The 25475-nt window shown below is 41.5% G+C and overlaps 2 protein-coding genes across 9 annotated transcripts in view; one reads left to right on the forward strand and one right to left on the reverse strand.

Moving 5' to 3' along the window:
- Positions 1-247: 247 nt before the first annotated feature.
- ANAPC16 (anaphase promoting complex subunit 16) lies at positions 248-19255 on the reverse strand. Of its 4 annotated transcripts, none has more exons than XM_031956541.1 (5): positions 19164-19255; positions 8078-8226; positions 7559-7642; positions 2560-2634; positions 248-1507 (listed from the first exon to the last, which is right to left on the reverse strand). In XM_031956541.1, the coding sequence occupies exons 2-5, from the start codon at positions 8217-8219 to the stop codon at positions 1392-1394; spliced, it is 417 nt and encodes a 138-aa protein (XP_031812401.1). In that variant the 5' UTR covers positions 8220-8226; positions 19164-19255; the 3' UTR covers positions 248-1391. The 4 variants fall into 4 exon arrangements, with proteins under 4 accessions (XP_031812401.1, XP_031812399.1, XP_031812402.1 ...); XM_031956539.1 differs by lacking the exon at positions 19164-19255 and adding an exon at positions 8466-8920; XM_031956542.1 differs by lacking the exon at positions 7559-7642 and having other exon boundaries at positions 19164-19221.
- Positions 18940-25475, forward strand: part of ASCC1 (activating signal cointegrator 1 complex subunit 1) — a 103327-nt gene continuing 96791 nt past the window's right edge. Inside the window, exons 1-2 of one of the 5 annotated variants that reach the window (XM_031956535.1) lie at positions 18940-19027; positions 20497-20641. In XM_031956535.1, the coding sequence (XP_031812395.1) occupies positions 20530-20641 (112 nt within the window). In that variant the 5' untranslated portion in view covers positions 18940-19027; positions 20497-20529. Of the gene's footprint in view, positions 19028-19268; positions 19363-19668; positions 19776-19905; positions 20212-20496; positions 20642-25475 lie in introns of those variants that run through there. The other 4 variants (XM_031956538.1, XM_031956537.1, XM_012553462.3 and 1 more) reach the window with 4 other exon arrangements.

The raw sequence follows: 25475 nt of genomic DNA on the forward strand, positions 1-25475 counted from the left end.
TTTAGTTGAGAAAAACAAACACGGAACAGGTTTGTCTGGAGCCTGGAACTTGTGTTTTCTGGTTTGGTTTCCTGGCCAGATCAGTGGTTGGAGTTGAGAACTCATTCCAAGGTCCTCTATTGACAGAGCTAAATAACCGTGAGGTCTCTAACTGTACAGACTCCCAGCCTCATATTCACCAGTCAACACCAAGTACCAGCTAATCTGTTAAGCATTCAGAACTCATGAAATCAAAGACAAGCAGCACCAGGATTTTATTTATTTATTAAACTGGTCTAAGTAGATCAATTGTAAGTCATTAAAAAACAAACAAGAAACCCAATTCCAAACAACTAAGATGCTTTCTAAAAGGTAAAATTTTGCACATGGTCCAATAACAATGTCTGCCACTCTGGGACCTCAGAGGGAGAGCAGAGCAGAAGCTGTCAGTTTTCAGGCTTCCTTATCACTGGAGAAAAAAACCTATTCAGGCATACATAACAGAGAAAACTCCATACATCTGTACACAGACAAATCACTGGATGCAGAGTGAAACATATCTCCATTTACTTATGAGAAAAGGTTTTTTCCTTATTGACAACAAAGCAATTTAACACCACCCCCCCTGCCCCAAATTCCTGAGACTTTAAAAAGATAAAGAAACCAATTTGAAGCCCTTTGAAAGGATTGCTTTGCCACAGAACAGCTTGAGTCCAGCACTGGGAAGGGCCTTCGATTTCTGGGTTTAAAGGCCCCTGCTGTTTCCCTTCTACACTGTGCCCCCACGAAAAAGGTGAGGTCTTTTCCAGTCATTCAGCATGCAGTTAACAAGGTCTTGTCACAAAGTTGGACCCAACAGTGCTGAGATACCTAATGACGGAAAATACAGCTAACATTTTTTTTTTTTCCTGCCCTTCATCTGGATCTGTCCTGATTATAATCCCATTCATCTTTGAAAAAGAATGCTATCTTTCCTACCTCTTTATTCTGACCATGCCTTGGTGAGGTGTTCCAGGGCCTGAATGACTGACAGGGTGGATTTTTCTCCCAAGTGGACTAATTTGGACACATACACTGCTTGTTGAGTGAAGTTTTCTAAAAAATCCCTCAGCCCCCAAATGGAAACCTTCCAATTCTCTGAAACTGATTGTCTTACTTAACCCAATCTCCAGGGGGTTCTTAGGGAAGAAAAATGCTCCCCTGTCAGATAGCCTAGTTAAGTTGTAGTGTTTTCTTTTCCTCCCACAGGCGTTCTAACTTACACGGAATGTAGTTTATTACAGAGGCACCAAGTGTGAATGTAAGCAAACCATTCCAGATGCAGCTCTGAATCCCTGGATCCCAGAGACCGTGCAGAAAAGACCCTCCCCAGCTCTGCCCTTGCTTGTGCTCCAGAGGCAATGCCAGCACTGTCAACCTGAGGAGGGCGTAAACCCCAGCAGCTGCTCGATGGGCTTGTACCGCCATTCATCGGCCTCCAGTTCTTCTACCAAGCCGGCCAGTTTTTCCATCCGAGCCACTTGCTGATCTGGAAGTGAAGAAGACGTGGTATGGCAATATACTTCACACAAATATTTAACAGCCACAGAGATGCTCATTAATAAAATCAATCAACTATTTTTACTCAGCCTTATTCTAGTTTATTAAAAAGCAGCATTACTTTGTGCTGGTTTGACCATTTTACAAATTTTAATTTGCACAACTGATGCTTCCCAGCAACAAACAACTTTTATGACAACACAACCACCAGTCTTTCCCCTGCTTTCCATTTCATTAGTACACTACGGATCCGAAGGCCTCTCAAAGCACAGCACATCTTTTCATGTTATCAGTCCTATTTAATCCCAATGAATCATCATATGTTTTAGAGTTTGGGTTGGGAAGATGTCAAGGAGTCAGCCTAAACTGCCCCATGCTCCACGAATACCTGTGAGAACTATTTGATTTATATTCGTGAAGACAACAATGAAGAGGTCTCTCTTCAAGTCACCATTTACAGTCCATCCATGAGAAAAGGAGCCCTTCTAATTCTTTCTCTATCCCATGCTGCTTTGATTACTAAGAGTCTCAGGTCAGAGGTAAGAGAAGCCTGATACTCTCCTAATGTCCTGATGGAAAAATCATCCGGGAAGGTAGAAAAGAAGAGTATGACCATAATGCTTACTATATGTAATATAACACAGATAAACATCAATAGCCAACTACAGACAGAAACATAATGAGGTGATCAGGACTTAAGAAGTGACTAGCATCATTTCAGGCTTTCTATACAGAAAGATCTCAGCTAATGGTAATCAAGATGATACTTAAGTTAGCATTCCAAAGATGGGAAAGCGTAGAAATGAATGGAGCAGGAAAAGCGCCCCAGGAGCAGACTGCACAAAAGATGGTTTCTAACTTCATTGGGGGCAGCCATGAGGGGTGGCTCAGGACCTCGGGATGCCCTTGCTGGCTGGTAACTACAGAAGTCCACTTAAACAGCAGGCGTGGCTTTTGGTGATTTGCGTCATGCGTGCCCTGACCTTTGGGGTTCTCTTTCTGGAGCCTCCACAGCCAAGCAGGAGACACTCCGGCACTTACCATGTTTCACCTGTTTAAGTGTAGATGCCACTTGATAGCTGAAAACAGACTCGCAAAGGAATCTCTCTGAGCCGTCTGTAAACAGGAAAAGACGACACTTTATCTGAACCCCAAGACTTTTATATTCTTGACAAAGTGAGTAAATGCTGCTCATCTGATCATGGTTTTCTATGCCAGAACTAATTTTGGTGTCTTTCTGGAGTGTCTTATGTTTTTCAGTTTTTTCACCTTTGGTCAGTCTTAAAAATATTTCTCAAAAAAGCAAAAGCCAACAACCCCACCCTAATGCCCTAGTCAACAGCTTCCTCTCAGATGAATGGAGCCTTTCTTTTAACCTTTTCTGAATATGATTTGCTTTAAAAGGTAACTAAATGACCACTGTACTATCTCTATCCCATTGCTCTGTAAAGCTTCCTGAGACATAAAAAGAACAGAGGTGCTACCTAAGTTCAATTCTTTTCATTCCAAGAAAAATAAAGCCGGAAAAACACAAAAACCCCAGCTGTTGTTGATCTCTGAGATGATACTACTATCCCTCCCTCTATCACATACTGTTGAGTAATTTTATCGTTTAAACGCAGACTGCGACCTTGATTTTCCAAATGAACCAAAACATGGCAATTTTGATGGAGATAAGAGCATGGTGCAATTTTCTGAAATCAGCACTATGCCAATCCCAAGAAACACACAGTGTGTTGGCTGACTCACTGGTGAAGTCAGCACAGAAGTTGGTCTTGCCAGACAAAGGACTTGGAAACTGATTGTGAAAGTGGTGTTGACTGGGCGTTCCTGGCGGTCGTGCAGGGGCTGCCAAAGAGCACAAGCCGGATGGTGTACGTCTGTGACGTAGCATGACCCCACACTCTTCTCCAGGAGAGCAGAAAGCGTCTGCTGCAGCTGTCTTATTGCAAAACCCTAAGCTCTGTGTGTGCGTGCGTGAGCCCCAGCTGTTTTTGGTAAGCTGGCCATTCATCACGGCATCCTTGGGTTGTGCACTAACATCAAGCTTATGCTGTTTATCAGCCTGTATTATTTGGCAAAGGGGGGGAAAGGGGAGGAGAGAGGTAATTCATTCTGTTCCATATATCAATTTTTACCTTACTTAAAAGTCAAAGGAACAAAAAATAAATCAAACGCAGCATATGATATAACTTGATTACACAATGAAAGAGAGTAAAAGAATTGCTGAATTGGAAAGTTATGAAATAGGGGTATGAAAAGCAACCTCTTCCCTGCGTACTGTACAATAGATTGAGCTCCTTTTTCCATTTCACCCTCAGCACCTAGCACAGTGTCCTGAACACAAAGAGCAATGCACACTGACTGATCTGACTGGAGCACTTCTAACCTTCTATTCTTTTGACTGGATGTAAGTTACTCACAAAATACAATGAATCAAGAATTTAGTAAGTGCCTACTATGTGTTAAGCGCTAGGGACACAGTGACTCCTAGCAGAGTCTTGTGACTAACAACTCAGTGAAAATGCTAAGTGTGGTATGGCAAATAACTGCACGTCAAACCACAGACGGACTGAAGTGATTATCTGACACGAATGTTGAAATTTATTATTTTAGCTTCTCAGCTGTAACGATCAGGTTCAGACAGAAAGCAGCAGTCCCATTAGTAGTGGGCTATGTGGATAAAATACTGCAATATTTATAGATCTTTTATGATAGTGAATTTAAAAGTTATCTTCTCAAAAGCAGCACGCCAATTCTATTCCTAGCATTACTCTCCCTTTATACTCTGATGTATCAAACAGATTTGCTGAGATCTGCAACTTAGTATTAACCACAAAATCCATCATTACCTTCCCACATCCTATTGGATATAATGACTATACCAATCTTAAGCCTGCAATTTCTAATTTCTCGAGAGAAGAGATAGCTTATAATTCTTTAGCTTTGAGTTTGAAACTACCATCAAATTCCCATATAACATACCAAGTAGAGATAAATTAGCTTTCCTCTTAAGGGAACAGGAAAGGTTATAAAATAGAAAAAAATTCAATTGTCCAAATATAACAATCTTGCCAGTTCTAACAGATTGCTAATAAACTGATTTAAAAGAGTATCATCTGGTACTGGAAATTAAACAATGATTATCAAATTTTATTTACTTTGTATTTTGATAGAAGGTTCTACAGTTTTACAAAAAAGCAGCCACTTGTGGGTTAAGAAGTAACCTGAACTAGCTTAGAAACAGGCAAGGAAGCATTAGAGCTTACAACATATGAGAGTCCACTTCTGGACATTTTATGTGGGGTTTCACAAGTCAGACAGCAGATAAGGGCATCTCACAAGACAAATAATCACAATATCTGTGTTCTGGTCCTTACTCTGTCACTAAGTCATTGGCTGAGCCTGATTATTATAATCATTTCCCTCCTAGGCCTCTTTCCTCATCTTCAAAAAGAAAAGTGCTGAATAAGAAGATTTCCAAGGTTCCTAATTTCTAACCATCTATTACTGTATGGGTCTACTGAGAGTTTAACTTAAACTTCTGACATTAACTTTTAATCACTTTTATTCAAGAGGCAGACAAATCTCATTCATACATTCTGTGACATTACAGCAAAAATAAAAAAATTGTATATCTATATCTATAGATGACATCCACTAGATGAAAACTAAAATGTAAATGAAAGAAACATGGGAGAAGATTCTTACAAAGTGGGTATCCTTATTAGCTCCTATTTATAGGTGCTATCATTATTCTAATACTTTCAATTTAATTTTTTTCTCTATTTACAAAAATTTATTTTGTCCTCCTATTACCACTGAAAAAGAGAAAAGCAAAACTATTTTAACAAAAGGAGAGGTAAACAAAATGAATTCCCACATTACCTATATCCCAAAAATGTCTCAAACTATATTGAGTCTCATCATCTGCCAGGAAGCAGCATGTTTCATTGTGAGTGCTTTGAAGTCAAAGTCTTTAGAGTGTTGTTATTGTATAAATTATATAAATTCTGATCACTTCACAGCATCAGTCCATATTTTCCTGGGTTTCTCTGAAATTGTCCCTACCATCATTTTTTACAACATCTAGTATTCCATTTTATTTAGGTCCTAGTTGTTTATCATTCCTCGAATGATGGGTATTCTTTAAATGTCCAATTTTTTGCCACTACAAAAAAGAGCCGCTTTGGTTCACATGGACCCATTTTAACTTTTCTCTCATGTCTCTGGGGTAGTGATCCTGCTGTATCACTACCTTTTGGGCAGAGCTCCACATGCCTTTCCAGAAGGGCTGTAGTGGTTCACAGCTCTTCCAAAAATACATCATGTGCCCATCTTCTCAGCATTCTTCAAACACTTGTGACTTAAGGTTCTTAATTTGGCAAAAATGGTGAGAGAATAACCACCTTCCCATTATTTCTAAGTTTGCTCTCTAAAAGGTTCAGTAACATTTTCCAGATTTTGGTGAAGTTTTACAACTATGAATGGAAACTTACTAGAGTTAGTTTACTTCAACATTGAGACTCACTAATTTATATTAGAAAACAACCGTACCTTTCCATAAAGTATAATGGGATGAGAGAGGAACCAGAACTAGAAAAATCAACATTTTAGATTCTACTCAAAGGGCTTTCTTTCCTCTTGCTAATACTCGAGGGTTATCTAGTATACACTGAAAAGTGATGTTAATGACATGGAGTTACTGACTTCATCAAAAGTAGTTTTGTAGCTAGAATGAAATGTTGCCGATTTAACATACTTATTTTTAAATTTCCTTTTCTGCCTACATGGAAGCTACTAAACGAGTAAAGCTTTAATTTGCTAAGAGGCTGAATTCCTCCATTCCATGTAACTCATGCTACCATATGGGATACTGTGCCTGGTAAACAGAACACTAGCTACAAGCTGCTACAGGTCACTGATGCTAACACATGCATCCTGCCACACAGTACTCCTAGCTCCAGATTTCCATAAGACTAGAAGACAGACGTTCACATCAGAATTGTTACTAATTACATTCCAGGAACAAAAATAAAATCTTCTGTTTGACATTTTATACCTTGGCTCCTTCCTTCCTTTCCCGGCTTATTTCCCCCTCCACATTCTGAGAATCAGCCATATTGTTGGGCTTTTTGCACAAGCTTTTCCATCTCCTCACCTTATGCATTTTCCCTGGCTGTCCCACATGCCACATGGAATTTTCTCTCCCTAATCTTTGTCTCCTTTCTTCCTTGAGCATCCAGCTAAAATCCCACCTTTTACAAGCTTTCCCCCAATCCTCCTAATTGCCTCCCCTCAGCTGATGCTCTCCTAATTAGCCTGCATATGTCTTGTCTGTGTATGGCTAGCTGCAGGTGCTCTCCCCCCATCAGACTGTCCTTGAGAGCAGGTACTATGTTTTTGCCTTTCTTTGTATCTCCAGAACTCAGCAGTACCTGGAACATAGTAGGAGCTTAATAAATGTGTCAGCACTTGAGTATACTAAGTTTACCCACTCTATTAGTTATACAAACCAAGTCTAGAAGTCTTCGTGGGCTGCACAGTTAACCCTCCTGCATTTGTCTTTCACAAATTATCTCTCTGCTTCCCCAGGTTAAAAGCACTGATTCCACAAGCTGATTCCTCAAGCGGCAGATTTCACCTTTCTCATGTGTGTAAGCAAAGAGAAATTTCCAAAGAAATTTATAAATGGGAACGCTGAAGTGCGTAATGTACAGAAGGATGATGAATTGCTTTGTGGGAGGGAAGGGGAAGAAACCAACTCTGCACTAAGTCACAGTCCTTCATATCTATGTTATACTTAAAGGTTGACAAAGTACTTTCTTGTAATCCTGAGAGAGAGAGAGAGAGAGAGAGAGAGAGAGAGAGAGAGAGAGAGAGAGAGAGAGAGAGAGAGAAAGAAAGAGAGAGAAAGAAAGAGAGAGAAAGAGAGAGAGAGATCAGAAAGGTCCCCACACCCCCAAAGGATCAACTCGGGGGGGACTGCATTGTGCTAAGGAGGCGAGGTCCAGGGTTGGTTTCCCGTGTGTCCAGTTACCTTTGCTCTTTTCCATGGCCACAGACTGCATCCCTAACCTTGGCCAGCTGTTTGGCAAATGTCTGTTGTTGGTCACAAGGAGGTCTGAATGAGAGAGTGAGGATGGTTCAATGCAAATCCTTCTCTACCACTGGAAAAACTCAAAGCACATGCCCTGGCAGTGGGGTTAGTAATGCCATCTTTACACTTATTCTATTTTAAAATTAAGTTTATGTACACATAGTTAAGTCTATATTAAGGTTATTTCCATAACTACCTAGGTAATGGGGTTTATTTTGCTTTAGTTTGATAAGGATAAAAAAACCCCAAAACCCGTGCTACCTAGAGGTCAGTTTTCATGCTTGGGGGCAGATGCTGGTGGGATGTTAGGGACAAAACAGGGAACTTGAAAAAGAGGATATTTTATCTGAAGTCTAGTACACTTCTATCTACCTTCCTTTTAATAGATCCCTTACTAGTTAATCAATATTAATGACACATTTGAACCCAACTATTAAGCCAAAAGCAAAGTATGATCACCTTCTAACATTTCCCCAGCTCCTTTGGGATAGGTGAAAAGGGCTTTCCGTGGTGGGGCAAGGTCTGAGACACTAAAGCCGGATCCAGTCACAGAACTTCCACTGACCCCTCCAGCTGAGGAGGAGGATGAAGAGGCAGCCATCTTCTTTCTAATTAGGGAGAGAGAAAAAACAGCAGTTGGTAAGTTTATGAATCACAGAACCAGAAAAGACTTAATTCAGTTCTGGGAAGCGGTCCGATCTCTTCTTAGTCCCCCTACTTCTTAGGTTCTGGGTAAAATCCTGACTCTAGTTTGGAAGAGAATATAAATTTGCTGGAAATTGGCTTTCTTAAAAATTACAAAAACATCAAACTACTACTATCTCCCTCCTCCACCCCCACTTCCCACCTTCTAAAAAGCATCATTATTGATCTGTGAAAGGAAGATCAGCATGGAAGGTGTTAACAGTTTATAGGTTATGGCCCAGGTGCTAAGGCAGGCAGTGCTGATGTAACAATGTGCCTAGAGAAGAAACCAAACTATGTCATTGAGAAAACAAGTGTGCCAGAAAGAACAATTTGTCCTGGATACACATGTATCATTCCATGCCCAAACCAAAAAACCGACAAAAATTTCCAAGTAAATCTCCAGCCTCTGAGGCGAACACTGGGTTCTACTCCTGAGGTGAGGCAATCAGCTGGAAATAAAAGTTATTGGCCTTTTCATTTTTAGAACTTTGCATACCTTTAAAGCAAATGCAATACTCAAAGTCATCACAGGGTGGCGTCTCCTAACCAAAAATACTCATTAAAAGATCACTAAAATACAATTACTTGTGAAGAAAAACAAAGGTTCCCAGTGGTAACAGAAAAAATGCCTACTGAACAAACCAATTACTCAGTATAGGCATAAGTTAAGAAAAAATACGTTTTTGCCAGACATGTGCCCATGTGCCTTGCATATAGTTGGTACTTCAATGTTTGCAGCCCTGAAATGAACTGCATTTAATCTAAATAACCCTGGAGAAAAGGTTCCCTTTGAAGGACTATTTTCTGAAATAGGACTGTTTATTGTCCAGTTTTCCACATCATTCTGCTTCCTCAATTCTCTGATGACAATTTATGGCCTGTCCAAAACTAGGAGTTTGGTTTCTAGTTTTTATGTGCAAGTGATAATGAAACAGATCTACAGGTTTGTGAGCTATGGACAATGCAGAAACTGCTATACAGCAGAGTCCATTAACAATGTCTCAATTAATGAAATTAGCCACCTTACTATATACTACTTACATCAAAATCCTTTCTTATTTTCCACTAAGTTGGTGACAGTCAAAAAGAGAAATCCATTTTAGAGTTGCATTTATGTAGTACCTCCTATTGCAGTGTCAGGCACCATGTGCTTTTACAATTATCTCATTTCATTCTTACAACAATCCAGCTAAATAGGTACAATTATTATTGATGAGGTTTAGATTTGGGGTACCTAAAGGAAATTAGGATTATTGGTGGTCGGGGAGTTAAATAAGGTCTAGTGGTGGCGCAAGAGTAGGGAGTTCTGAGGGTTATGTTTTGGCGGCGCAAGAGTCCCCTGTATCTACAGAACCGAAAACCTAGATTGATAAAAGAGTTTATTGTGAGGATTGGATGTGAGATTAAAGTCTAGTTAAGGAAATAGGTGAGAGTAAAGAGAAGGGGCACTGGAAACATTATTCCAGTGGACAAGAGGCTCCTTGGGATGCCAAGCATGGCACAGCTGGCATGTTTGGAACCTCTGCAAAGAGAGGGTTTTAGTCTGGCTCTTTTATAATAGGGGGCTTTGGCTACAAGCTGAAGGGGACTTGTGGGTGGAGTCCCAGGTTGGCTCTTTGCTGAGTTTCAATTTGAATTGAATTCAATGGGTTTTGGGACTGAGCTGACCCCACCCAGATAACAAAGATGAAACTGTTTGCTTCAGGTGCTGCCTCACTGAGGCAGAGTCTAAGGAGGTTTTAAGGATTTTCAGTTTTGGGGTTCCCTCTTCATTATCTCTAGTTTACAGCTGAGGAATTGCCCAGAGTCATACAACTACTAATAATCTGAAGTAGCATTTGAACTCAGATCTTCCTGACTCCAGGATCATTGCTCTAACCACTGCACTACCAATGGGCTCTGGTAATTTTCTCCTTTTATTGACTAGAAAGGAAAAGGGAGGTAGGTGTAGAACTGAGACCTAGAAAGTGGAAATGAAATGTCAAAGAGGTAAAGAGTAGTCAAGCTGCATTTAGAACCCAGATCATTTCACAGCAAATTCTCTTTCTACAGCAGCAGGGCTGGCTTCTCAATGAGGCTGATGGTATTAAGAAGTAGAATGATTAAAATAATGGAGGATAATAAAAAATAACAATTGTGATGGTGATTTATGTGATTTATGGTAAAAATCTCAGTTACATGGTCCAAAAGCTGGGTTGGTAAAAAGTGTCTGGATCAAAAGAAGGCTTTACAAGTGGTCTTGAAGTTAGCTTGGATAATATGCACAAACAAGAGAACCATGCCCTCTACCCCCTTCTTGGAGAAATCAGAGCCTGTATTTTTCCACTGGTCCCACAACCACATCCACTACATATAAAATATTTTTGTGTAAAGCTCACAAAATTTAAGATTTATTTTATCTCACTTTTTCTGATTCATCCAAGAGAAAATTTTATTCTCCAAAGGCAAAAGGCAAGGTCTCTCCTCCACCCAAGATAGCAACTTGCAGATCAGAGTACCCAAGGAAAGATTTACACATAAATTCTAAAGCTTGCCAAAGGATGTTTAACTGAATACAATCAAAAAGGATTCCCTTTCATCTAGTGTACTTAAAAATGAGTAACAGTCCTATTACCATTCAATTCAAATGAGGGACTACTGTCCCCAATGCGCATTTCTAAGAATCTTTATTGAGGTGAGGGCATTCATATTTAAGTAAATTCTACCCCTTTAATAATATTTTTGAGATGATATTCTTTACATTAGAAGAGGATTTAATAATGTTCATATTTCACACAAATCACAGTATTTTGGAGCCAAAAGGGACCTTAAAGATAATAGAGTTTAATCGCTTCATCTTAAAAATTAATTTTTAATCCTAGAAATAGCTTTTCTTCCATCAATCCTCTTCTCCCCAATAAAGAAAAATAATAAAAACTATTATAAACATATTGAGCAAAATAAATTCTTGCACTGACCATGTGCAAAAAATTTGTCTTAATCTGTAGTCTGAGTCCATCACTTCCCTAGACAGAAGTCTACAGCATGCTTTATTATGAATCCTCTGGAATTGTAACTGGTCAGTGCATTGGTTATAGAGTTCCAAAGTTCTTCACAGTTATTTATCTTTACAGTCTTGTACTGAGAATAAAAATTTTTCTGCTTCTGCTAACTTCATTTTGTATCAGTTTGTAAAAGTCTTCCAAGCTTTTCTGAAACTAACCCCTTCAGGTTGAGTGAAGATCCTCTCATGGAAATATGACCTAATTATGACTTGAGACTTTATAATAACAAGTTGAGTCACAGCTAAAAAGTTGCAGGTGTTCCTCCAATTTCCCACCACCTCTTAATTAGCATTTTAAAGGTGATTATTTTGAATTCTCTTGTCCCAGGATATCTACTAGTGTAGCATTTCCCTAGGGAAATTTAAATTAAGAGTTATTATTGACTGGTATTCTTTTTGGTTTTGTATTCTTTTGTTCTTAGATATCCAGGTTTAGGTTGTAAGCCTGGACTCCCCCAAATAATAGGAGAAAAATTAAAGGGGAGTCTATTTAAGCTTGTACTTTGCAGTTTGTACTCTGCACTCCTTTACTGACAAACACCTTGTCAGATTGGAGATGCCCTTTCTCTTGAAATTGTAATAAGTCCCTTCATGCTTTTTCTTACTTGAGTCTCTTTCTGTGGGCTCTATTGAACCATAGTATTCAATTGTATTCATACCATGACTTGGATTCTTCAATTGACCCCACTGAAAAAAAATTGCTAATTAATACTTTTGTATATATAGGTCTTGCCCTTTTTCTCTTTCTTTGATCTCTTTGGGAGTATAGAACCAGTAGCGGTCAAAGGGTATATGAAATTTAATAACGCTTTGAACACAACACCAAATTGCTTTCCAGAATGGCATTTTAGTCATGTCTAGCTGTTTGTGACCCCTTTGGGGGTCCAATAGATCTTCCTAAAACACAAACCTGACCATGCCACCCCCTATTTAGTAAATTTCAATAGCCCTTTACAGACTAAAAGATTAAATATGAAACCTGGCTTGGCTTTTAAAGCCCTTTATAATTTGGCTCACTCTTCCCTTTCCACCTTCTTACACTTAACTTCCTGCCTTTGATTTCCTTCAGTTCCTCACAAAAACGGCTCAATATCATGCATTTTCACTGACCATGGCCTTCCATGCCAGGAATGGTCTTCCTTATGTCTCATCCTCCTGGCTTCAGGTCCACACTAACAGGCTTCCTCTTCTACAAAAAGCCGTCCCTATGGAGTTCTGAGTCAGTCTCAGAGAGGAGAGGAGAGCTTGTGAGCTGTCACAAGGGAGCAGACACCATCCTGGTAAGACCAGAAGAGCAATGACCACACCTCTCCCTGGAGCTGATCATCTTAAAAGCGCCAAAAACTGTCAGGTTAAATCTCAAAGTGGCTACATGAAAATCAAGCTTGGCATGGTGCCTCCCATCCTCAGGTGAAGAGAACCCAATTTTAATATAAAGTTCAAAGTCAAGAAATAAGCAAATGACAACAGCAATGAGACCATTAAAAAAAAAAAAAAACTGCAATGGCAGGGAAGACCAAGACATAAACTAAGAAGACAACAATGTGAAAATAGTTATAACCAAAGCCTCAATGAAAAATGCTAATTGGAAAAAGAAAGAGATAAAGCAATGGGGGAAAAATGAGTGATACAAATACAAAAATACAAAGATAATTAATACATTGGTCAAAGAGGCACAAAAAACGTTGAAGAAAATAACAACTTAAAAAACAAAACTGGCCTAATAGCAAAAGAGGCACAAAAATCCACCGAAGAAAAACTCCTTAAAAAGCAGAACTGTCTAAATGGGAAAAAAAGAGAGGTACAAAAGCTAACGGAGGAAAATACAATCACTTAAAAATTAAAATTAGTAAAAATGACTCTGTGAGACATCAAGACAATAAAATGAAACCAAAAGAATGAAAAAATAAAAGAAAACATGAAATATTTTGATGAAGTTCAGTGGCAGTGCAGAGTTGTGGGAATCCCCTGCGGGTTGGCAAGGGTCCTTTGTGAAAGAATTCACGAACCTGAAAAGTTTAGGTGGCAAAAAGGGAAGTTTATTGTTGGATGAGAAGTCAGCTTTGTTAAAACAGACTTCTGAGTAGGGAAATTAGGGAAATGGAAGCTGGCACTGAGAAGAGAATGTCTTCACAGTGGACAACTATGCCCTATCCCAGAGCTCTGCAAAGATCTGGAGTTTAGAAACATCCTTTATAGAAATCTGAGGCTCAGGTTTTAGTTTAAAATGAAAGCCTAGATGTTTATCAATATCAGGCCTAGATCTCCAATTGAATGGAAATCACTTTTAAGGTTTCCTGAATGAGGATTTGGCTACCAATGGGGGGGGGGGGGGGGGGGGGGGGGGGGGGGGGGGGGGGGGGGAGAGGAGAAGGGAAGTGATTTGCCTTAAAAAGGCCCAGCCTGAGAAATATGCTCTCTCATAGTCCACGGAGCTTGGGAGACCAGGAATCTCCCTTCTTTTACAGATCAAAAGAAGACACAATTTTAATGATAATTTTACAGAGTAAAAGGAATACAGTTTCACAACCCCATCAATTTCATTGGATAAACAAGTGACTTAGAAAAGAAATTGAGATTTAATTTCAGAATCAATTGGACTACTTAAATGTCATATCAAACAAAAGAACATAGACATCATATTTCAAGAAATGATCAAAGAAAACTATCCTAATATTCTAGAGCCAGAGAATAAAACAAATAGAAAGAATCCATTGATCACCACCTGAAAGAACTCTTCAAAAGAAAATTCCCAGGAATATCCCAGAGCTCCCATGTTCAGGAAAAAATATTGCTAGCAGCCAGATCAATTTAAATATAGTGGAGCCATAGTCAGTATCAAACAAGACTCAGCAGCTTCCTCATTAAAGAAGCAGAGAACTTGGAATATGAAATTCTGAAAGGTTAAAGAAGATAGGATCACAACCAAAAAATCATCTACCCAGCAAAACTGCATATATTCCTTCAGAAAAAAAGGGCATTAAATAAAATATAGGGCTTTTAAGCATTCTTGAAGAAAAGACTGGAACTGAAAACATCTGAATCCAAACACAAGACTTAAGAGAAACACAAAAAGGTAAACATTGAAGAGTAATCATCATAGGGAATTTAGGTTAAATTGTTTATATTCCTTTATGGGAAAATGACACAAGTAATTCTAATGAACATCATCATTATCAGGGCAGTTAAAAAGGCCATACATAGACAGACCATGGGTATAAGATGATTAGGTTGGCAAGATTTCCAAAAAAAACATGAAGGGGTGAGAATGAGGGAAGCACTGGGAAAAGGAAAAAAGGAGAATAGAATGGGGTAATTTTTCTCACATAATAGAGGATTGTAAGGAGGAACTTTTATGGTACAGAAGCAATGGAGTTGGTGGTGTCAGGCAATGCTCACCAGAACTGGTTCAAGAAGAGAAGAAGAATATATATACACATTCATTTGTATATAGAGGGGGGTAATGATAAAAAGGAAAGAGGGAATAAGAGAGGTAGTGGTCAGAAGCAAAACAAAGTTTTGAGGAGGAACAGGATAAAGAGAGAGAAAAGGTTCAACAGTATAAAACTGAAAAGAGGCAAATACAAAGTGAGTAACCATAATTATGAATGTGAATGGGATGAGCTCATCTATAACATAGAAGCAGATAGAATCAAATAGAAACCAGAACCCAACAACATGTTTACAACACAAACACACACATTCAGCTGGAGCAGAATCTCCGATGTTACAGCTGAAACAAAAAAGGCAGGGGTAGCAATCATAACCTCAGACAAAGCAAAAGCAAAAATACACCTAACTAAAAGATAATTAGGGAAACTTTTGCTAAAAGGTACCACAGACAATGGTATAAAAATTTTAATAGCAAGTTTCTCTGATAAGCCTAATTTCTTAAATATATAGAAAAAATAAAATGTCTTTCTCTACTTGACAAATGGTCAAAGGATATGGACAGGCAGTTTTCAGAATTGAAAGCTATATAGTCTTATGAAAAATGCTTTAAACCACTAGTAATTAGAGGAATGCAAATTAAAACAACTCTGAGATTCTGCCTCACACCTATCAATGCTGGAAGGGATGAGAAAAAATAGGCACACTAATAAACTCTTTGTGGAATTGTGAACTAGTCCAACCATTTTGGAAAACAATATGGAATCATGCCCAAAGGGCTATAAAAATGTGTATACCCAGAAATACCACTACAAGACCTGTATCCTTTTTTTTTTTTTAATAGCCTTTAATTTACAGGATATATACATGGGTAACTTTACAGCATTAACAATTGCCAAACCTCTTGTTCCAATTTTTCACCTCTTACCCCCCCCCCACCCCCTCCCCTAAATGGCAGGATGACCAGTAGATGTTAAATATATTAAAATATAACTTAGATACACAATAAGTATACATGACCAAAACATTATTTTGCTGTACAAAAAGAATCAGACTCTGAATTATTGTACAATTAGCTTGTGAAGGAAATCAAAGATGCAGGTGTGCATAAATATAGGGATTGGGAATTCAATGTAATGGTTTTTAGTCATCTCCCAGAGTTCTTTTTCTGGGTATAGCTAGTTCAGTTCATTACTGCTCCATTAGAAATGATTTGGTTGATCTTGTTGCTGAGGATGGCCTGATCCATCAGGACTAGTCATCATCTAGTATTGTTGTTGAAGTATATAATGATCTCCTGGTCCTGCTCATTTCACTCAGCATCAGTTCGTGTAAGTCTCTCCAGGCCTTTCTGAAATCATCCTGTTGAAGACCTGTATCCTTAAGAGAGCAAAGAAAAAGGAAAAGGATCTACATATACTAAAATTTTTATAGCAGTTCTTTTTGTGTTGGCAATGAATTAAAAATTGATGCTCATTAATTGAGGAATGGCTGAATAAACTTTGGCATATGATCGTGATGGGAGTGCTGTAAGAAATGATGAAGGCAGTAGTTTTAGAAAATATATGGCAAGACAAAAGTGAACTGATGCTAAGTGAAGTGAGAAAAACCCAGAGATTATTGTGCAGGGTAACATCAATGTTGTAATGATGATTAACTGTCAAAGACTCGGCTATTCTGACCAATACAATGAGCCAATTCCAAAGGATCCATCTGCCTCCAGAGAAAGAACTGATGAATTCTGAGTGCAAATTGAGGTATAATTTTCTTTCTTGGGTCATATGGCTAAAATGGAAATGTTTTCCATGATCTCACATGTATAATTGATTGCAATCATATTATTAGCCTTCTTAGTGGGGGGAGAGCAGGAAGGAGAGAATTTCAAACTCAAATCTGAAAAAATCAAAATAAAACAAACAAAAAAAAGAAACTGGGAAAAACAAAAACATTATCCAGAGAAGAGGTTTCTAAGCTTTAGTACACTGCTGAAATGATCTTCTTATTCCCTCTCCCCAAAACGAAGACACTGTATTATGAACAGGAATTCTGCTAAGCACTGGAGAGCTGTTTAATTCTAGACACAATACTTCTGTTTTTGTTTTTATTTTTTTTGCTGAGGCAATTGGGATTAAGTGACTTGCTGAGGGTCACACAGCTAGGGAGTGTTAAGTGTCTGAGACCAGATTTGAACTCAAGACCTGCTGACTTCAGGACTGGTGCTCTATCCACTGCGCCACCTCGCTGCCCCACAATACTTCTGAAAAATAGATCGAAACTTGGTCCTATGCAACTGTTAATTTTACTTGGTTACCTTGTCAACATGTGATCACCACATGGAACAAATTTCCACTCTGGTCTTAATTTTTTTCCCTAGTGAGAAGCCTCATATTTTTCAGCACCCTTAGAGGAAAACCTATTCATTCTTCTTGAACTCCAGATTTTCTCTACCAGACCCTGGAAATCTCTTGCTCCTGGAAGCTCTCTCCAGCCCTAGAATCCATACAAGTACTCAGTGCCCCCATAGCCACTCAGGCTGGGCGGCTCCTCTCAGAACCGCCATTCACAGAGGATACACAGCCCAGTGTTTCTTTCCAGGCTGCACAAAGGGCTCTACCCCCTACCTACGAGCGTACAACAGTCATCTGGTGATGCTGGGGTGAGTTTAGGAATGAGTGCAGCGCTAGATATTTGAATGTGGGAGCCATCTGATAAAGTGATCAAGTAAAAAACTACGGAAACAGCTGAGAAAGAATCCTGGGAAAGAGACTTAGGGGGCAAGATTCGGACTGTGATTCAGCAAGGGAAAAGTTTGCTCAGAGAGGAAAAAAATAAAAGTGCCCACAAACCCCAGCCACGTGAGGGTCCTGGGAGAAGGGTGCTCCATGTTATTAATCGCAATGAAGAGATCAAGAAAGATGATGATGAAAAGGCAGTAGTGGGGTAGGGTTTTCAAAGGGTCCAGCAAACGAGCCCACCTACAATTTCCCTGTAGCCAAGCCTCCTGGGCACAGCCGCCACTCACCAAGCGCTTCTGATGTGCCAGGCGCTGCGCTAAGGGAGATGGAAAGGCAAAGACAGATCTTGCCCTCAAGGCACTCGCAGTCTGGCGGGGGAGCGACAAGCAAGAAATCTGCACAAGCGCGCTAGAGAGGAAGAGCGGCACATCACTGAGAGAAGGCCGCACAAAGAGGAGGGGCCAGGCAAGATTCCCTGGGCAAGGCAGCGTTTTAGTGAAGACCTGAAGGAAGCCAGGAGACAGAAACGCGGAAGGCGCGCTCCAGGAGCGGGGGACGGACGCAGAAGACGCGGCCTTGGTCCGTGACCGGCCGGGAAACCGGCGTCGCCGGGTGGGAGCCGCGCGTGCCGCTGGACGCGGAGGGGAGCTGAGTGGGCCAGGGCAGGGTTTACACGACGCAGGACTCGCACCTGCTTCTGGAGCTAACAGTCACGGGGGTTTACGAAATGAGGGGTGGAGATGAGGGGGTCACTTCGCGAAGAGAAGCTGTGCCCGAGTGGGGAAAAGCCGGAGGCCCGCAGCCGTTACAACGCTTCAGGCGTGCGGCCGTGAGGAGCCCCACCGCGTGGTGACTGCGCCAGAAGGGAGGGGGCCCGCTGGAGGGAGGCAGATCCGACGGAGGTGAGGGCTGGGGTTCAGGGGGGCCAGGAGGAGGGCGCCACAGATTTGGGCAGCAAATCATCGGCCTACAACGGAGGCGAGGACAGAGAGAGAAGGGGCCCAGAACACAGCCGGGGGGGGGGGGGGGGACCGGGAGGAGCGGCCAGAGAGGCAGGGGAACCAGGATCCGGGAGAAGAGGGGCTGCCTAAGGGAAATGGGCTCTTCGGCGGCACCACTTCCGGGGCGGCTCGGGGTCATACCGAGCGGGGCAGACCCCAGGAAGTCTGCAGGCGGCCCGTCAGCGGCGGGGCACGGACGCTTCCCAGCGCCAAAGGCACGTCACCCCTCGGCACTTCCGGCGGGGGAAGGAGCGGACGCACGTGGTCCTCCCCCCGAAGCCCGATTTGAACCGGGGGATGACGGCCTTCTCTTAGACAAAGGAAGGAGAGCCCCGACGCAGAGCACACGCTACAACTGGGGAGGGCTAATAAGGAGGGGTACAAATTCTAGCGACCGGGCACTCCTCGGGGGTGGGGCGAAGGGATCGCACCGCGCACGCGCAAGCTTACGGCCAGAGCGTCTGAATCCGCATGCGCAGTGGGAGCCGCGCGGCCTGAAAGACACTTCCCTCAACACGCCCGCCGCTAGGACGGGGCTTCTGCTCTCAGCCAGGTCGCCGAGCGCCTTTTTCTGGTCTTCATTTGAATGGCTAAGGCTCCCGGGATGCCCGTCTTTCCTCCCCTTCTGCCCCGCCCCGTCCTTCCTCACTTAAGCCCGCGTGCACGACTCCATCACCGGGAGCACTCACCTCAGCCGCTGGCCTTCCGGCAGCCCCGACGCTCGCTGCTGCGGCCCCGCCCCCGGGCGTCGCGCGGCGTCGGTGACGAAGCGGCGTAAGGCCGCGCTCGCGCCCGCGCGCGCAAAGCTCCCGGCGGGCGCGCCCCCGGCGCGGTGGAACGCCCTCTCCGAGGCGCCTGCTGGCCGCTCTGGGGCGGTGCCGGGCCACCGTAGGTCTCCCCGTCCCCGTTTTCTTTGCCATGCTCGTTTTTCTCCCTTTGTGCCTTTGGCCGCTGCCGCAGGCCTCCCCCGGGCCTCAGACTCGGCGCTCGTTGAGGGCGGAGGGGTCGCCCCGCGGAGAGACGGGGGAGGGAAGGCGCGGGGCCTGCCCAGGCCCGGAGCTTTTCTCCCCTCCCCCCTCCCCGGGAGCCTTGGGGGGGGGAGGGGAGGCGCGGCCTGCAGGGGCCCCAAGCTTGGCTGGTCGGTGGCCTCGGAGCTTGCTGTCCCCGGCCTGCGCTTTCCTCTCCCCAAACGTCCCGCGCTCCGGTTGCTTTAGCAGCTTCCTTCTGCCGCCGCCTTAGAGACTGAAGTCCTATTGCCTCGGGGTCGCCCTTCCTTCCCTGAAACGGCTCTTTTGCACCTAGTAGGTCCACAACGATAGTCACTGAACCGAGTTGGACTTTGCTCCCGGATGGTTAGAGTCGCTATGACAAAAAAACGAATTGACCTCAAAATCGGGTTCGGCACTGACCTGTTTTTACTAGGCTTTCTGTAACTTGATCTTCTACAATAACGTCTGAACTTCAGTAGCGGGCGATGACCGTGCGTGATTGTTGAGGCCACTGAGACCTTTGCAAAGGGAGAGAGCCGAAGTTGCCCAGCGGCGGGCACGCCGCTGGCCGCGAGCTCCGCAGAGCGGTGCTCGGGTCTCCTGCTTTTTCGGGGTAGCGAGCGGGGAAAGGCATCAGACCCGCACGGCGGCGGAGCCACGCTCTGGCTGACCCCTTTTCTCTTAAATGGAGAATAACATCCAGTTATTCTCGGTGACCTTTCCCCAATACTAGTGGCATCCTCTCTAGGTTAGTGCAGACAGGCCAGCCTACGTGCCCCTTCCCCTCCCCCCGAAAAGCAATGGCGCGAGACGCCCTCTTCTCTGGGCACTGTGCAAACAGGCTGTTCATTTGGGAATGCGTGATGTTAGAGGAGTTGAGAAATAAAAGTGACACCGTCTCTCAGACGTCAGATACCCATTGGGGATGAGTGGGGCTTCTCTGTTGTGAGGACTGGATGCGAATCCTCCTCCGTTGCACACGGGAAGAGAAGCACGGGCTTCTTTCTTGGTAAGGCAATGATTTGTTTTCCAGAATTTTCCCAGGAGATCTTTTGGGAGAAACGCTATGGAAGTCCTCCGTCCACAGCTTATAAAAATTGAGGGGCGTGTTTACAGGAAGAACTTCATGCAGGAGCAGACCTATCAGCAGGAAGATGAAGATGAAGATTACTATGGAGGTAACGGCTTCTTGCCTTCTGGTCCAGTCAGAGATGGGCTGTTCGCTCACTTTTTACGTTCAAGACGAAACTCTTCTCTCATCCCGCCACACTGATGCTTTGTTTCAAATGCTTGTTGGCGCTCAGGTTGGAGGGCAGGGCCGAGCTGTGCGGCCTAAGTTTCAGACTCCTGTGGAGGACTGTCTTTGTATTGGTCTGCGATCTTAATCGTTAGTGGTGTTTGAGCTTGATGGAGGGTAGCTGTGTTGTTAATGAATAAAGACAGGTTTCATTTTCGGCTACTTAGTAAAAGGCAGTTTCCGCAGGCCCCAATTGATCTCCTTTAATGAGACTGGACTTGCTGGATTATCCAGCATTCACTGAACAACCGTGGAGTGCAGTCCCAGTCCAGCTTCTGGGGGAAAGCTTAGGTGACGCGCTGGCAGGGGATGGATGGATAGTTTATCGGTGAGCCAACAAGCATTTCATAAGTAACTGTTATTTACCAGCTACTCTGTAAGTAGTGGAGGCACAGGTGCAATAAAAGAAAGACAGTTCCAATCCCTGATTATTCATTAGAGTACAGTCTAATAGGGAGCTAAAAATCTGGAGAGTGGGGGAAGGGAACCTAATGAGATTGGCGTATGGGGAGAAGCCAGAGTAGTGCAGCCAGATGAGGAATTTCATGATTATTATGTTTATATATATTACATATATACACCACATATATAGCACATGCATTGCATGTGTGTATGGGTGTGTGCATAGAAATAATTAGAGTGCAGCATGCTAGATATTGTTTAGCATAAGAAGCCTCTTGAAGATGACTACTCCTATTGGATCTGGAGCCAGATGAGACATTAGGATTCTAGCCCCCTTATTTTGCAATATATAAGTACATCAGGGCAAAACATTCTGTGAAGAAGGAATAAAAAGTCACTACTAATCTTGGGGTGACATTGTTTAAAACCTTAAAGTATAAATAGGTATTCAACAGGTGCGTTAGAACAAGAATAGAATTCAACATGAACAAAATCATGGAAAGGAGAGAATGTGGATCATTTGGGGGGGAGGAGGAGGGAGGATTGCCCTGAATTCTACTCTTTAACGTAACTAAGAACATATGGTAGTAGAAATGAGAAGCCTCCAGGTTGGGAAGCACAAAAACCTGAACTTTGCCTACTAAAAAATAGGGAACCAGTGAGAAAAGTCACATCTCATACTCAAATACTCTGTGAGTTAATGTAGGCAAGTAGATACTGTCAGCCTCAGTTCCTTTAAAAAAATTTTTTTTTCAGTGATATTTTATTTTTTCAAATACATATAAAGGTAGTTTTTCAACATTCATTTTTTTTAGATTTTGAGTTCCAAGTTTTTTTCTCCCTCCTTGCCTTATCACCCTCCTCTCCTAGACAGTAAGCAATCTGATAGAGGTTACACATGTGCAATCATTTTAAACATATTTCCATAGATGCCATGTTGTGAAAGAAAATTCAGAACAAAAGAGAAAAACCACAAGAGAAAAAAAAAGCAGACAAAAAAAGTGAAAATAGTATGCATTGACCGGAATTCAGTCTCCATAGTTCTCTCTCTGGATATGGATGGCATTTTCCACCACAAGTCTTTTGGAAATGTCTTAGATTTCCACATTGCTGGGAAGAGCGAAGTTTGTCATAGGTGATTATCAGATAATCTTTCAGCCTCAATTCCTTACCTCCAAAATAGACATAAAAAGATCTTTTCTTATTTGTTTACAAGTTATTTTTCTTTAAGGTGTATTGACTTCTTGAGGGTAAGAACTTTTTCATTTTTGTCTTTGCATACCCCAAATAGTGGCTCCTAAATATTTATTTACTGAATGAAAAAATATGGAATGAATGATTGACTTATAAAGTCCCACCCAGCTCTAAATCCTGCTGTTCTCTCATCCTTTGAGGACATTCTTACACATCAACTTTTTGAAGTTGAGGTAAATGGGAAATTATGTTTTTAGAGCAGCATACTGGGGATACTGGAAAGAGTTTAAACTCAGACTCAAGAGAATTCACAATTTTTTTTTTTTATTATAGCTTTTTATTTAGGAGTTATATGCATGAGTAATTTTATAGCATTGACAATTGTCAAACCTTTTGTTCCACTTTTTCCCCTCCTTCCCCCCACCCCCTCCCCCAGATGGCAGGTTGACCAATACATGTTAAATATGTTAAAGTATAAATTAAATATAAAATAAGTATACGTGTCCACACAGTTATTTTGCTGTACAAAAAGAATCGGACTCTGAAATAGTATACAATTAGCCTGTGAAAGAAATAAAAAATACAAGTGGACAAAAATAGAGAGATTGGGAATTCTGTGTAATGGTTCTTAGTCATCTCCCAGAGTTCTTTCTCTGGGTGTAGCTGGTTCAGAGAATTCACAGTTTAAACGTTGCTGTGTGACTTAGAATAAATGACTTAGCCTTTGTTTCTTCCTCTGTAAAATGAAAATAATTTCCGTAGTTTCTATCTTGGAATTGTTATGAAGATCAATTAAGATAAAAATATATAAAGTCCTTTTTAAATTTTAAAGCATTATATATGTATCAGCTGTGATTATGATTATATTGTTTAGTTATTGTGGAGTATGGGCTAGTTCCTTGGAGGGCTTCAGGGTCAGCCAGAATCAGGATGAATTAAAGTCCTTGGTCTTTAGGGGGAGAAGTGAAGGATATAGGCAAGCTGCCATGAGGCTTGCCAAAGATCTCTCCTGGATTCTGGAGTCCAGAATCTCCAACTTCTCTTCACCTTGTCCTGCTGCAAAGTGACTCTCTGGCTCTCTCTCTCTCTCTCTGCCCTCCAATCCTTGCCTATAATTATCTTAACACCCAACATTCAGCAAGCACCAACAGTGAGAAGAGCCATTTATCCAAACATATGCTAATAGAGTCATTGTCTCACATCAAATAGGTATTTAGCCTCAAGTGCTTGGTTGTCTGATTCAAGCATAAGGTTTTCTGAGTTTCTGCTCTCTACAACTTATGTTTAGGTTAAAATCATTAAACAGTATAATTCAGGAACTCTGATAATGTTTTCTATTCAGGCACTTTGATAATGTTTCCCATCAATCTTCAGGTCCTTCACTTAGGCCTGTGGTATACTTTTGGGGGTGATAGACCCCCTTGTTCCCATGGGCCTCCTGGATTCTTGTCCAGATTTTTACTGCTAGAGTTAGGCCTTCTTGGATCTTTAATGTTCAGAGTGCTGGATGGGTGAGGGTCCTTGTACGGTGTCTCAGGACCTTGTAGTCCTTAGGTGCCTGGGCTACCCTGCTCTGAGCATTCCTGTGGTGCATTGGTCACTACTGCTGCTTGGGACTTCCAAAGTCCTCATGCTGTAGCTTTATGATTAATCTAGGATTTTCCATCTTTCTTGGACATTTTTTTCAGGAGTCCTTGGCTCTTATCTCATACTCAGGGTTTCACTGGTTACTCTGGGAAACTGGTGACTTGGTTGCTTGATTCTGTTTTCTAATATATTCTGCTATCTGCTTCTGCTTTAGGAGTGATTTTATTCCATTCACATTCATGATTACTAACATTTCCCTCCATTCTATTTTCTTATGTTTTCCCTTCTCTCTCTCTTTTTATCTTGTCCCTCCTCTAAAGTCTATTTTGTTTCTGACCATTTCCTTCTTTTGTCTGCTTTACCTTATCCCCTTTTTTTCCAGTTTCTCTGTTAGATGGGATAGATTTCTGTTACCAGTTGAATGTGTATTTGTATTTTTCCTTTTTGAATCAATTTAGATATGAATAAGTTTCAAGCATTTCCCAGGTGAGGGCCTCCTCACCTCTTTTCCCCCTCCACTGTAAAAACTCTCCCTTATGTGCCTTTTTCATTTGAGATCATTTTCTTTATTATTTCTCGCTCTTCTCTTTCTTTCAGGTGAATCCCTTGTTCTCACCCAATCATTTTTAAAAATATCATCCCAATGTAATCAGTTCAATATTTTACTCTCTTTCTATGTAGCATCCTTCTAGGTTCCATAATAATGATAAATTTTAAATAAGATACATATATCAACTTTTCATATGGAAAGGTATACATTTTAATCTTTTGGAGTCCTTTATGATGTCTCTTTCAGATTTATCATTTTGGGCTTCTCTTGAATCTGGTATTTGAAAGTCAGATTTTTTTTTTTTTTTATTTAGCTTTGGTCTTTTCATCAGGAATGCTCCAAAGTCCTTTATTAAATATCCAGTTTTCCCTTGAAGGATTATATTCACTTTTTGCTGGGTAGGTTATTTTTGGTTGTAATCCCTTTTCTTTTGCCTTCCAAAATACTATTTTAAGTCCTCCAGTTCTTTAAGATGTTAGTTGCTAAATCTTGTGTGATCCTGACCATGGCTTCATGGCTTTTGAACTATGGCTGTGTTAAGTATTTTCTTTTTGACCTGAGAGCTCTGAAATTTGACTATGATATTCTTGAGAATTTTCATTTTGGGATCCCTTTCAGGTGATGATTAGTGAATTCTTTCAATTTTTATTTTACCTTCTGGTTCCAGGCAGTTTTTCCATGATAAATTCTTGAAATATGTTGTCTAGCCTTTTTCTTTCATCATGGCTTTTATCAGGTAGTTCAATAAGTTTTTTATTTTTTTTTTTTGGTCAGGCAATTGGGGTTAAGTGACTTGCCCAGAGTCACATAGCTGGTAAGTGTTAAGTGTCTGAGGCTGGATTTGAGTTTAAGGTCCTCCTGACCTCAGGTCTGGTGCTCTAGTCACTGCCACATCTAACTGCCCCTAATTCAATAATTCTTAAGTTTTCTTTATATAAAATTTCTAGGTCATAGTTTTTCCAATGAAATAGTTCACATTTTC

The sequence above is a fragment of the Sarcophilus harrisii genome, chromosome 2 (assembly GCF_902635505.1).
Source record: "Sarcophilus harrisii chromosome 2, mSarHar1.11, whole genome shotgun sequence".
In the NCBI taxonomy this organism is placed as follows: domain Eukaryota; kingdom Metazoa; phylum Chordata; class Mammalia; order Dasyuromorphia; family Dasyuridae; genus Sarcophilus; species Sarcophilus harrisii.

Excerpts from the sequence above, each read along its gene's own strand:
- ANAPC16 (XM_031956539.1), bottom strand. Across the intron at positions 2,635-7,558 it reads GGCCATGGAAAAGAGCAAAG|ACGGCTCAGAGAGATTCCTT; the intron begins GTAACTGGACAC and ends TCCTGTTTACAG. Across the intron at positions 1,508-2,559 it reads ACTTAAACAGGTGAAACATG|ATCAGCAAGTGGCTCGGATG; the intron begins GTAAGTGCCGGA and ends CTTCACTTCCAG.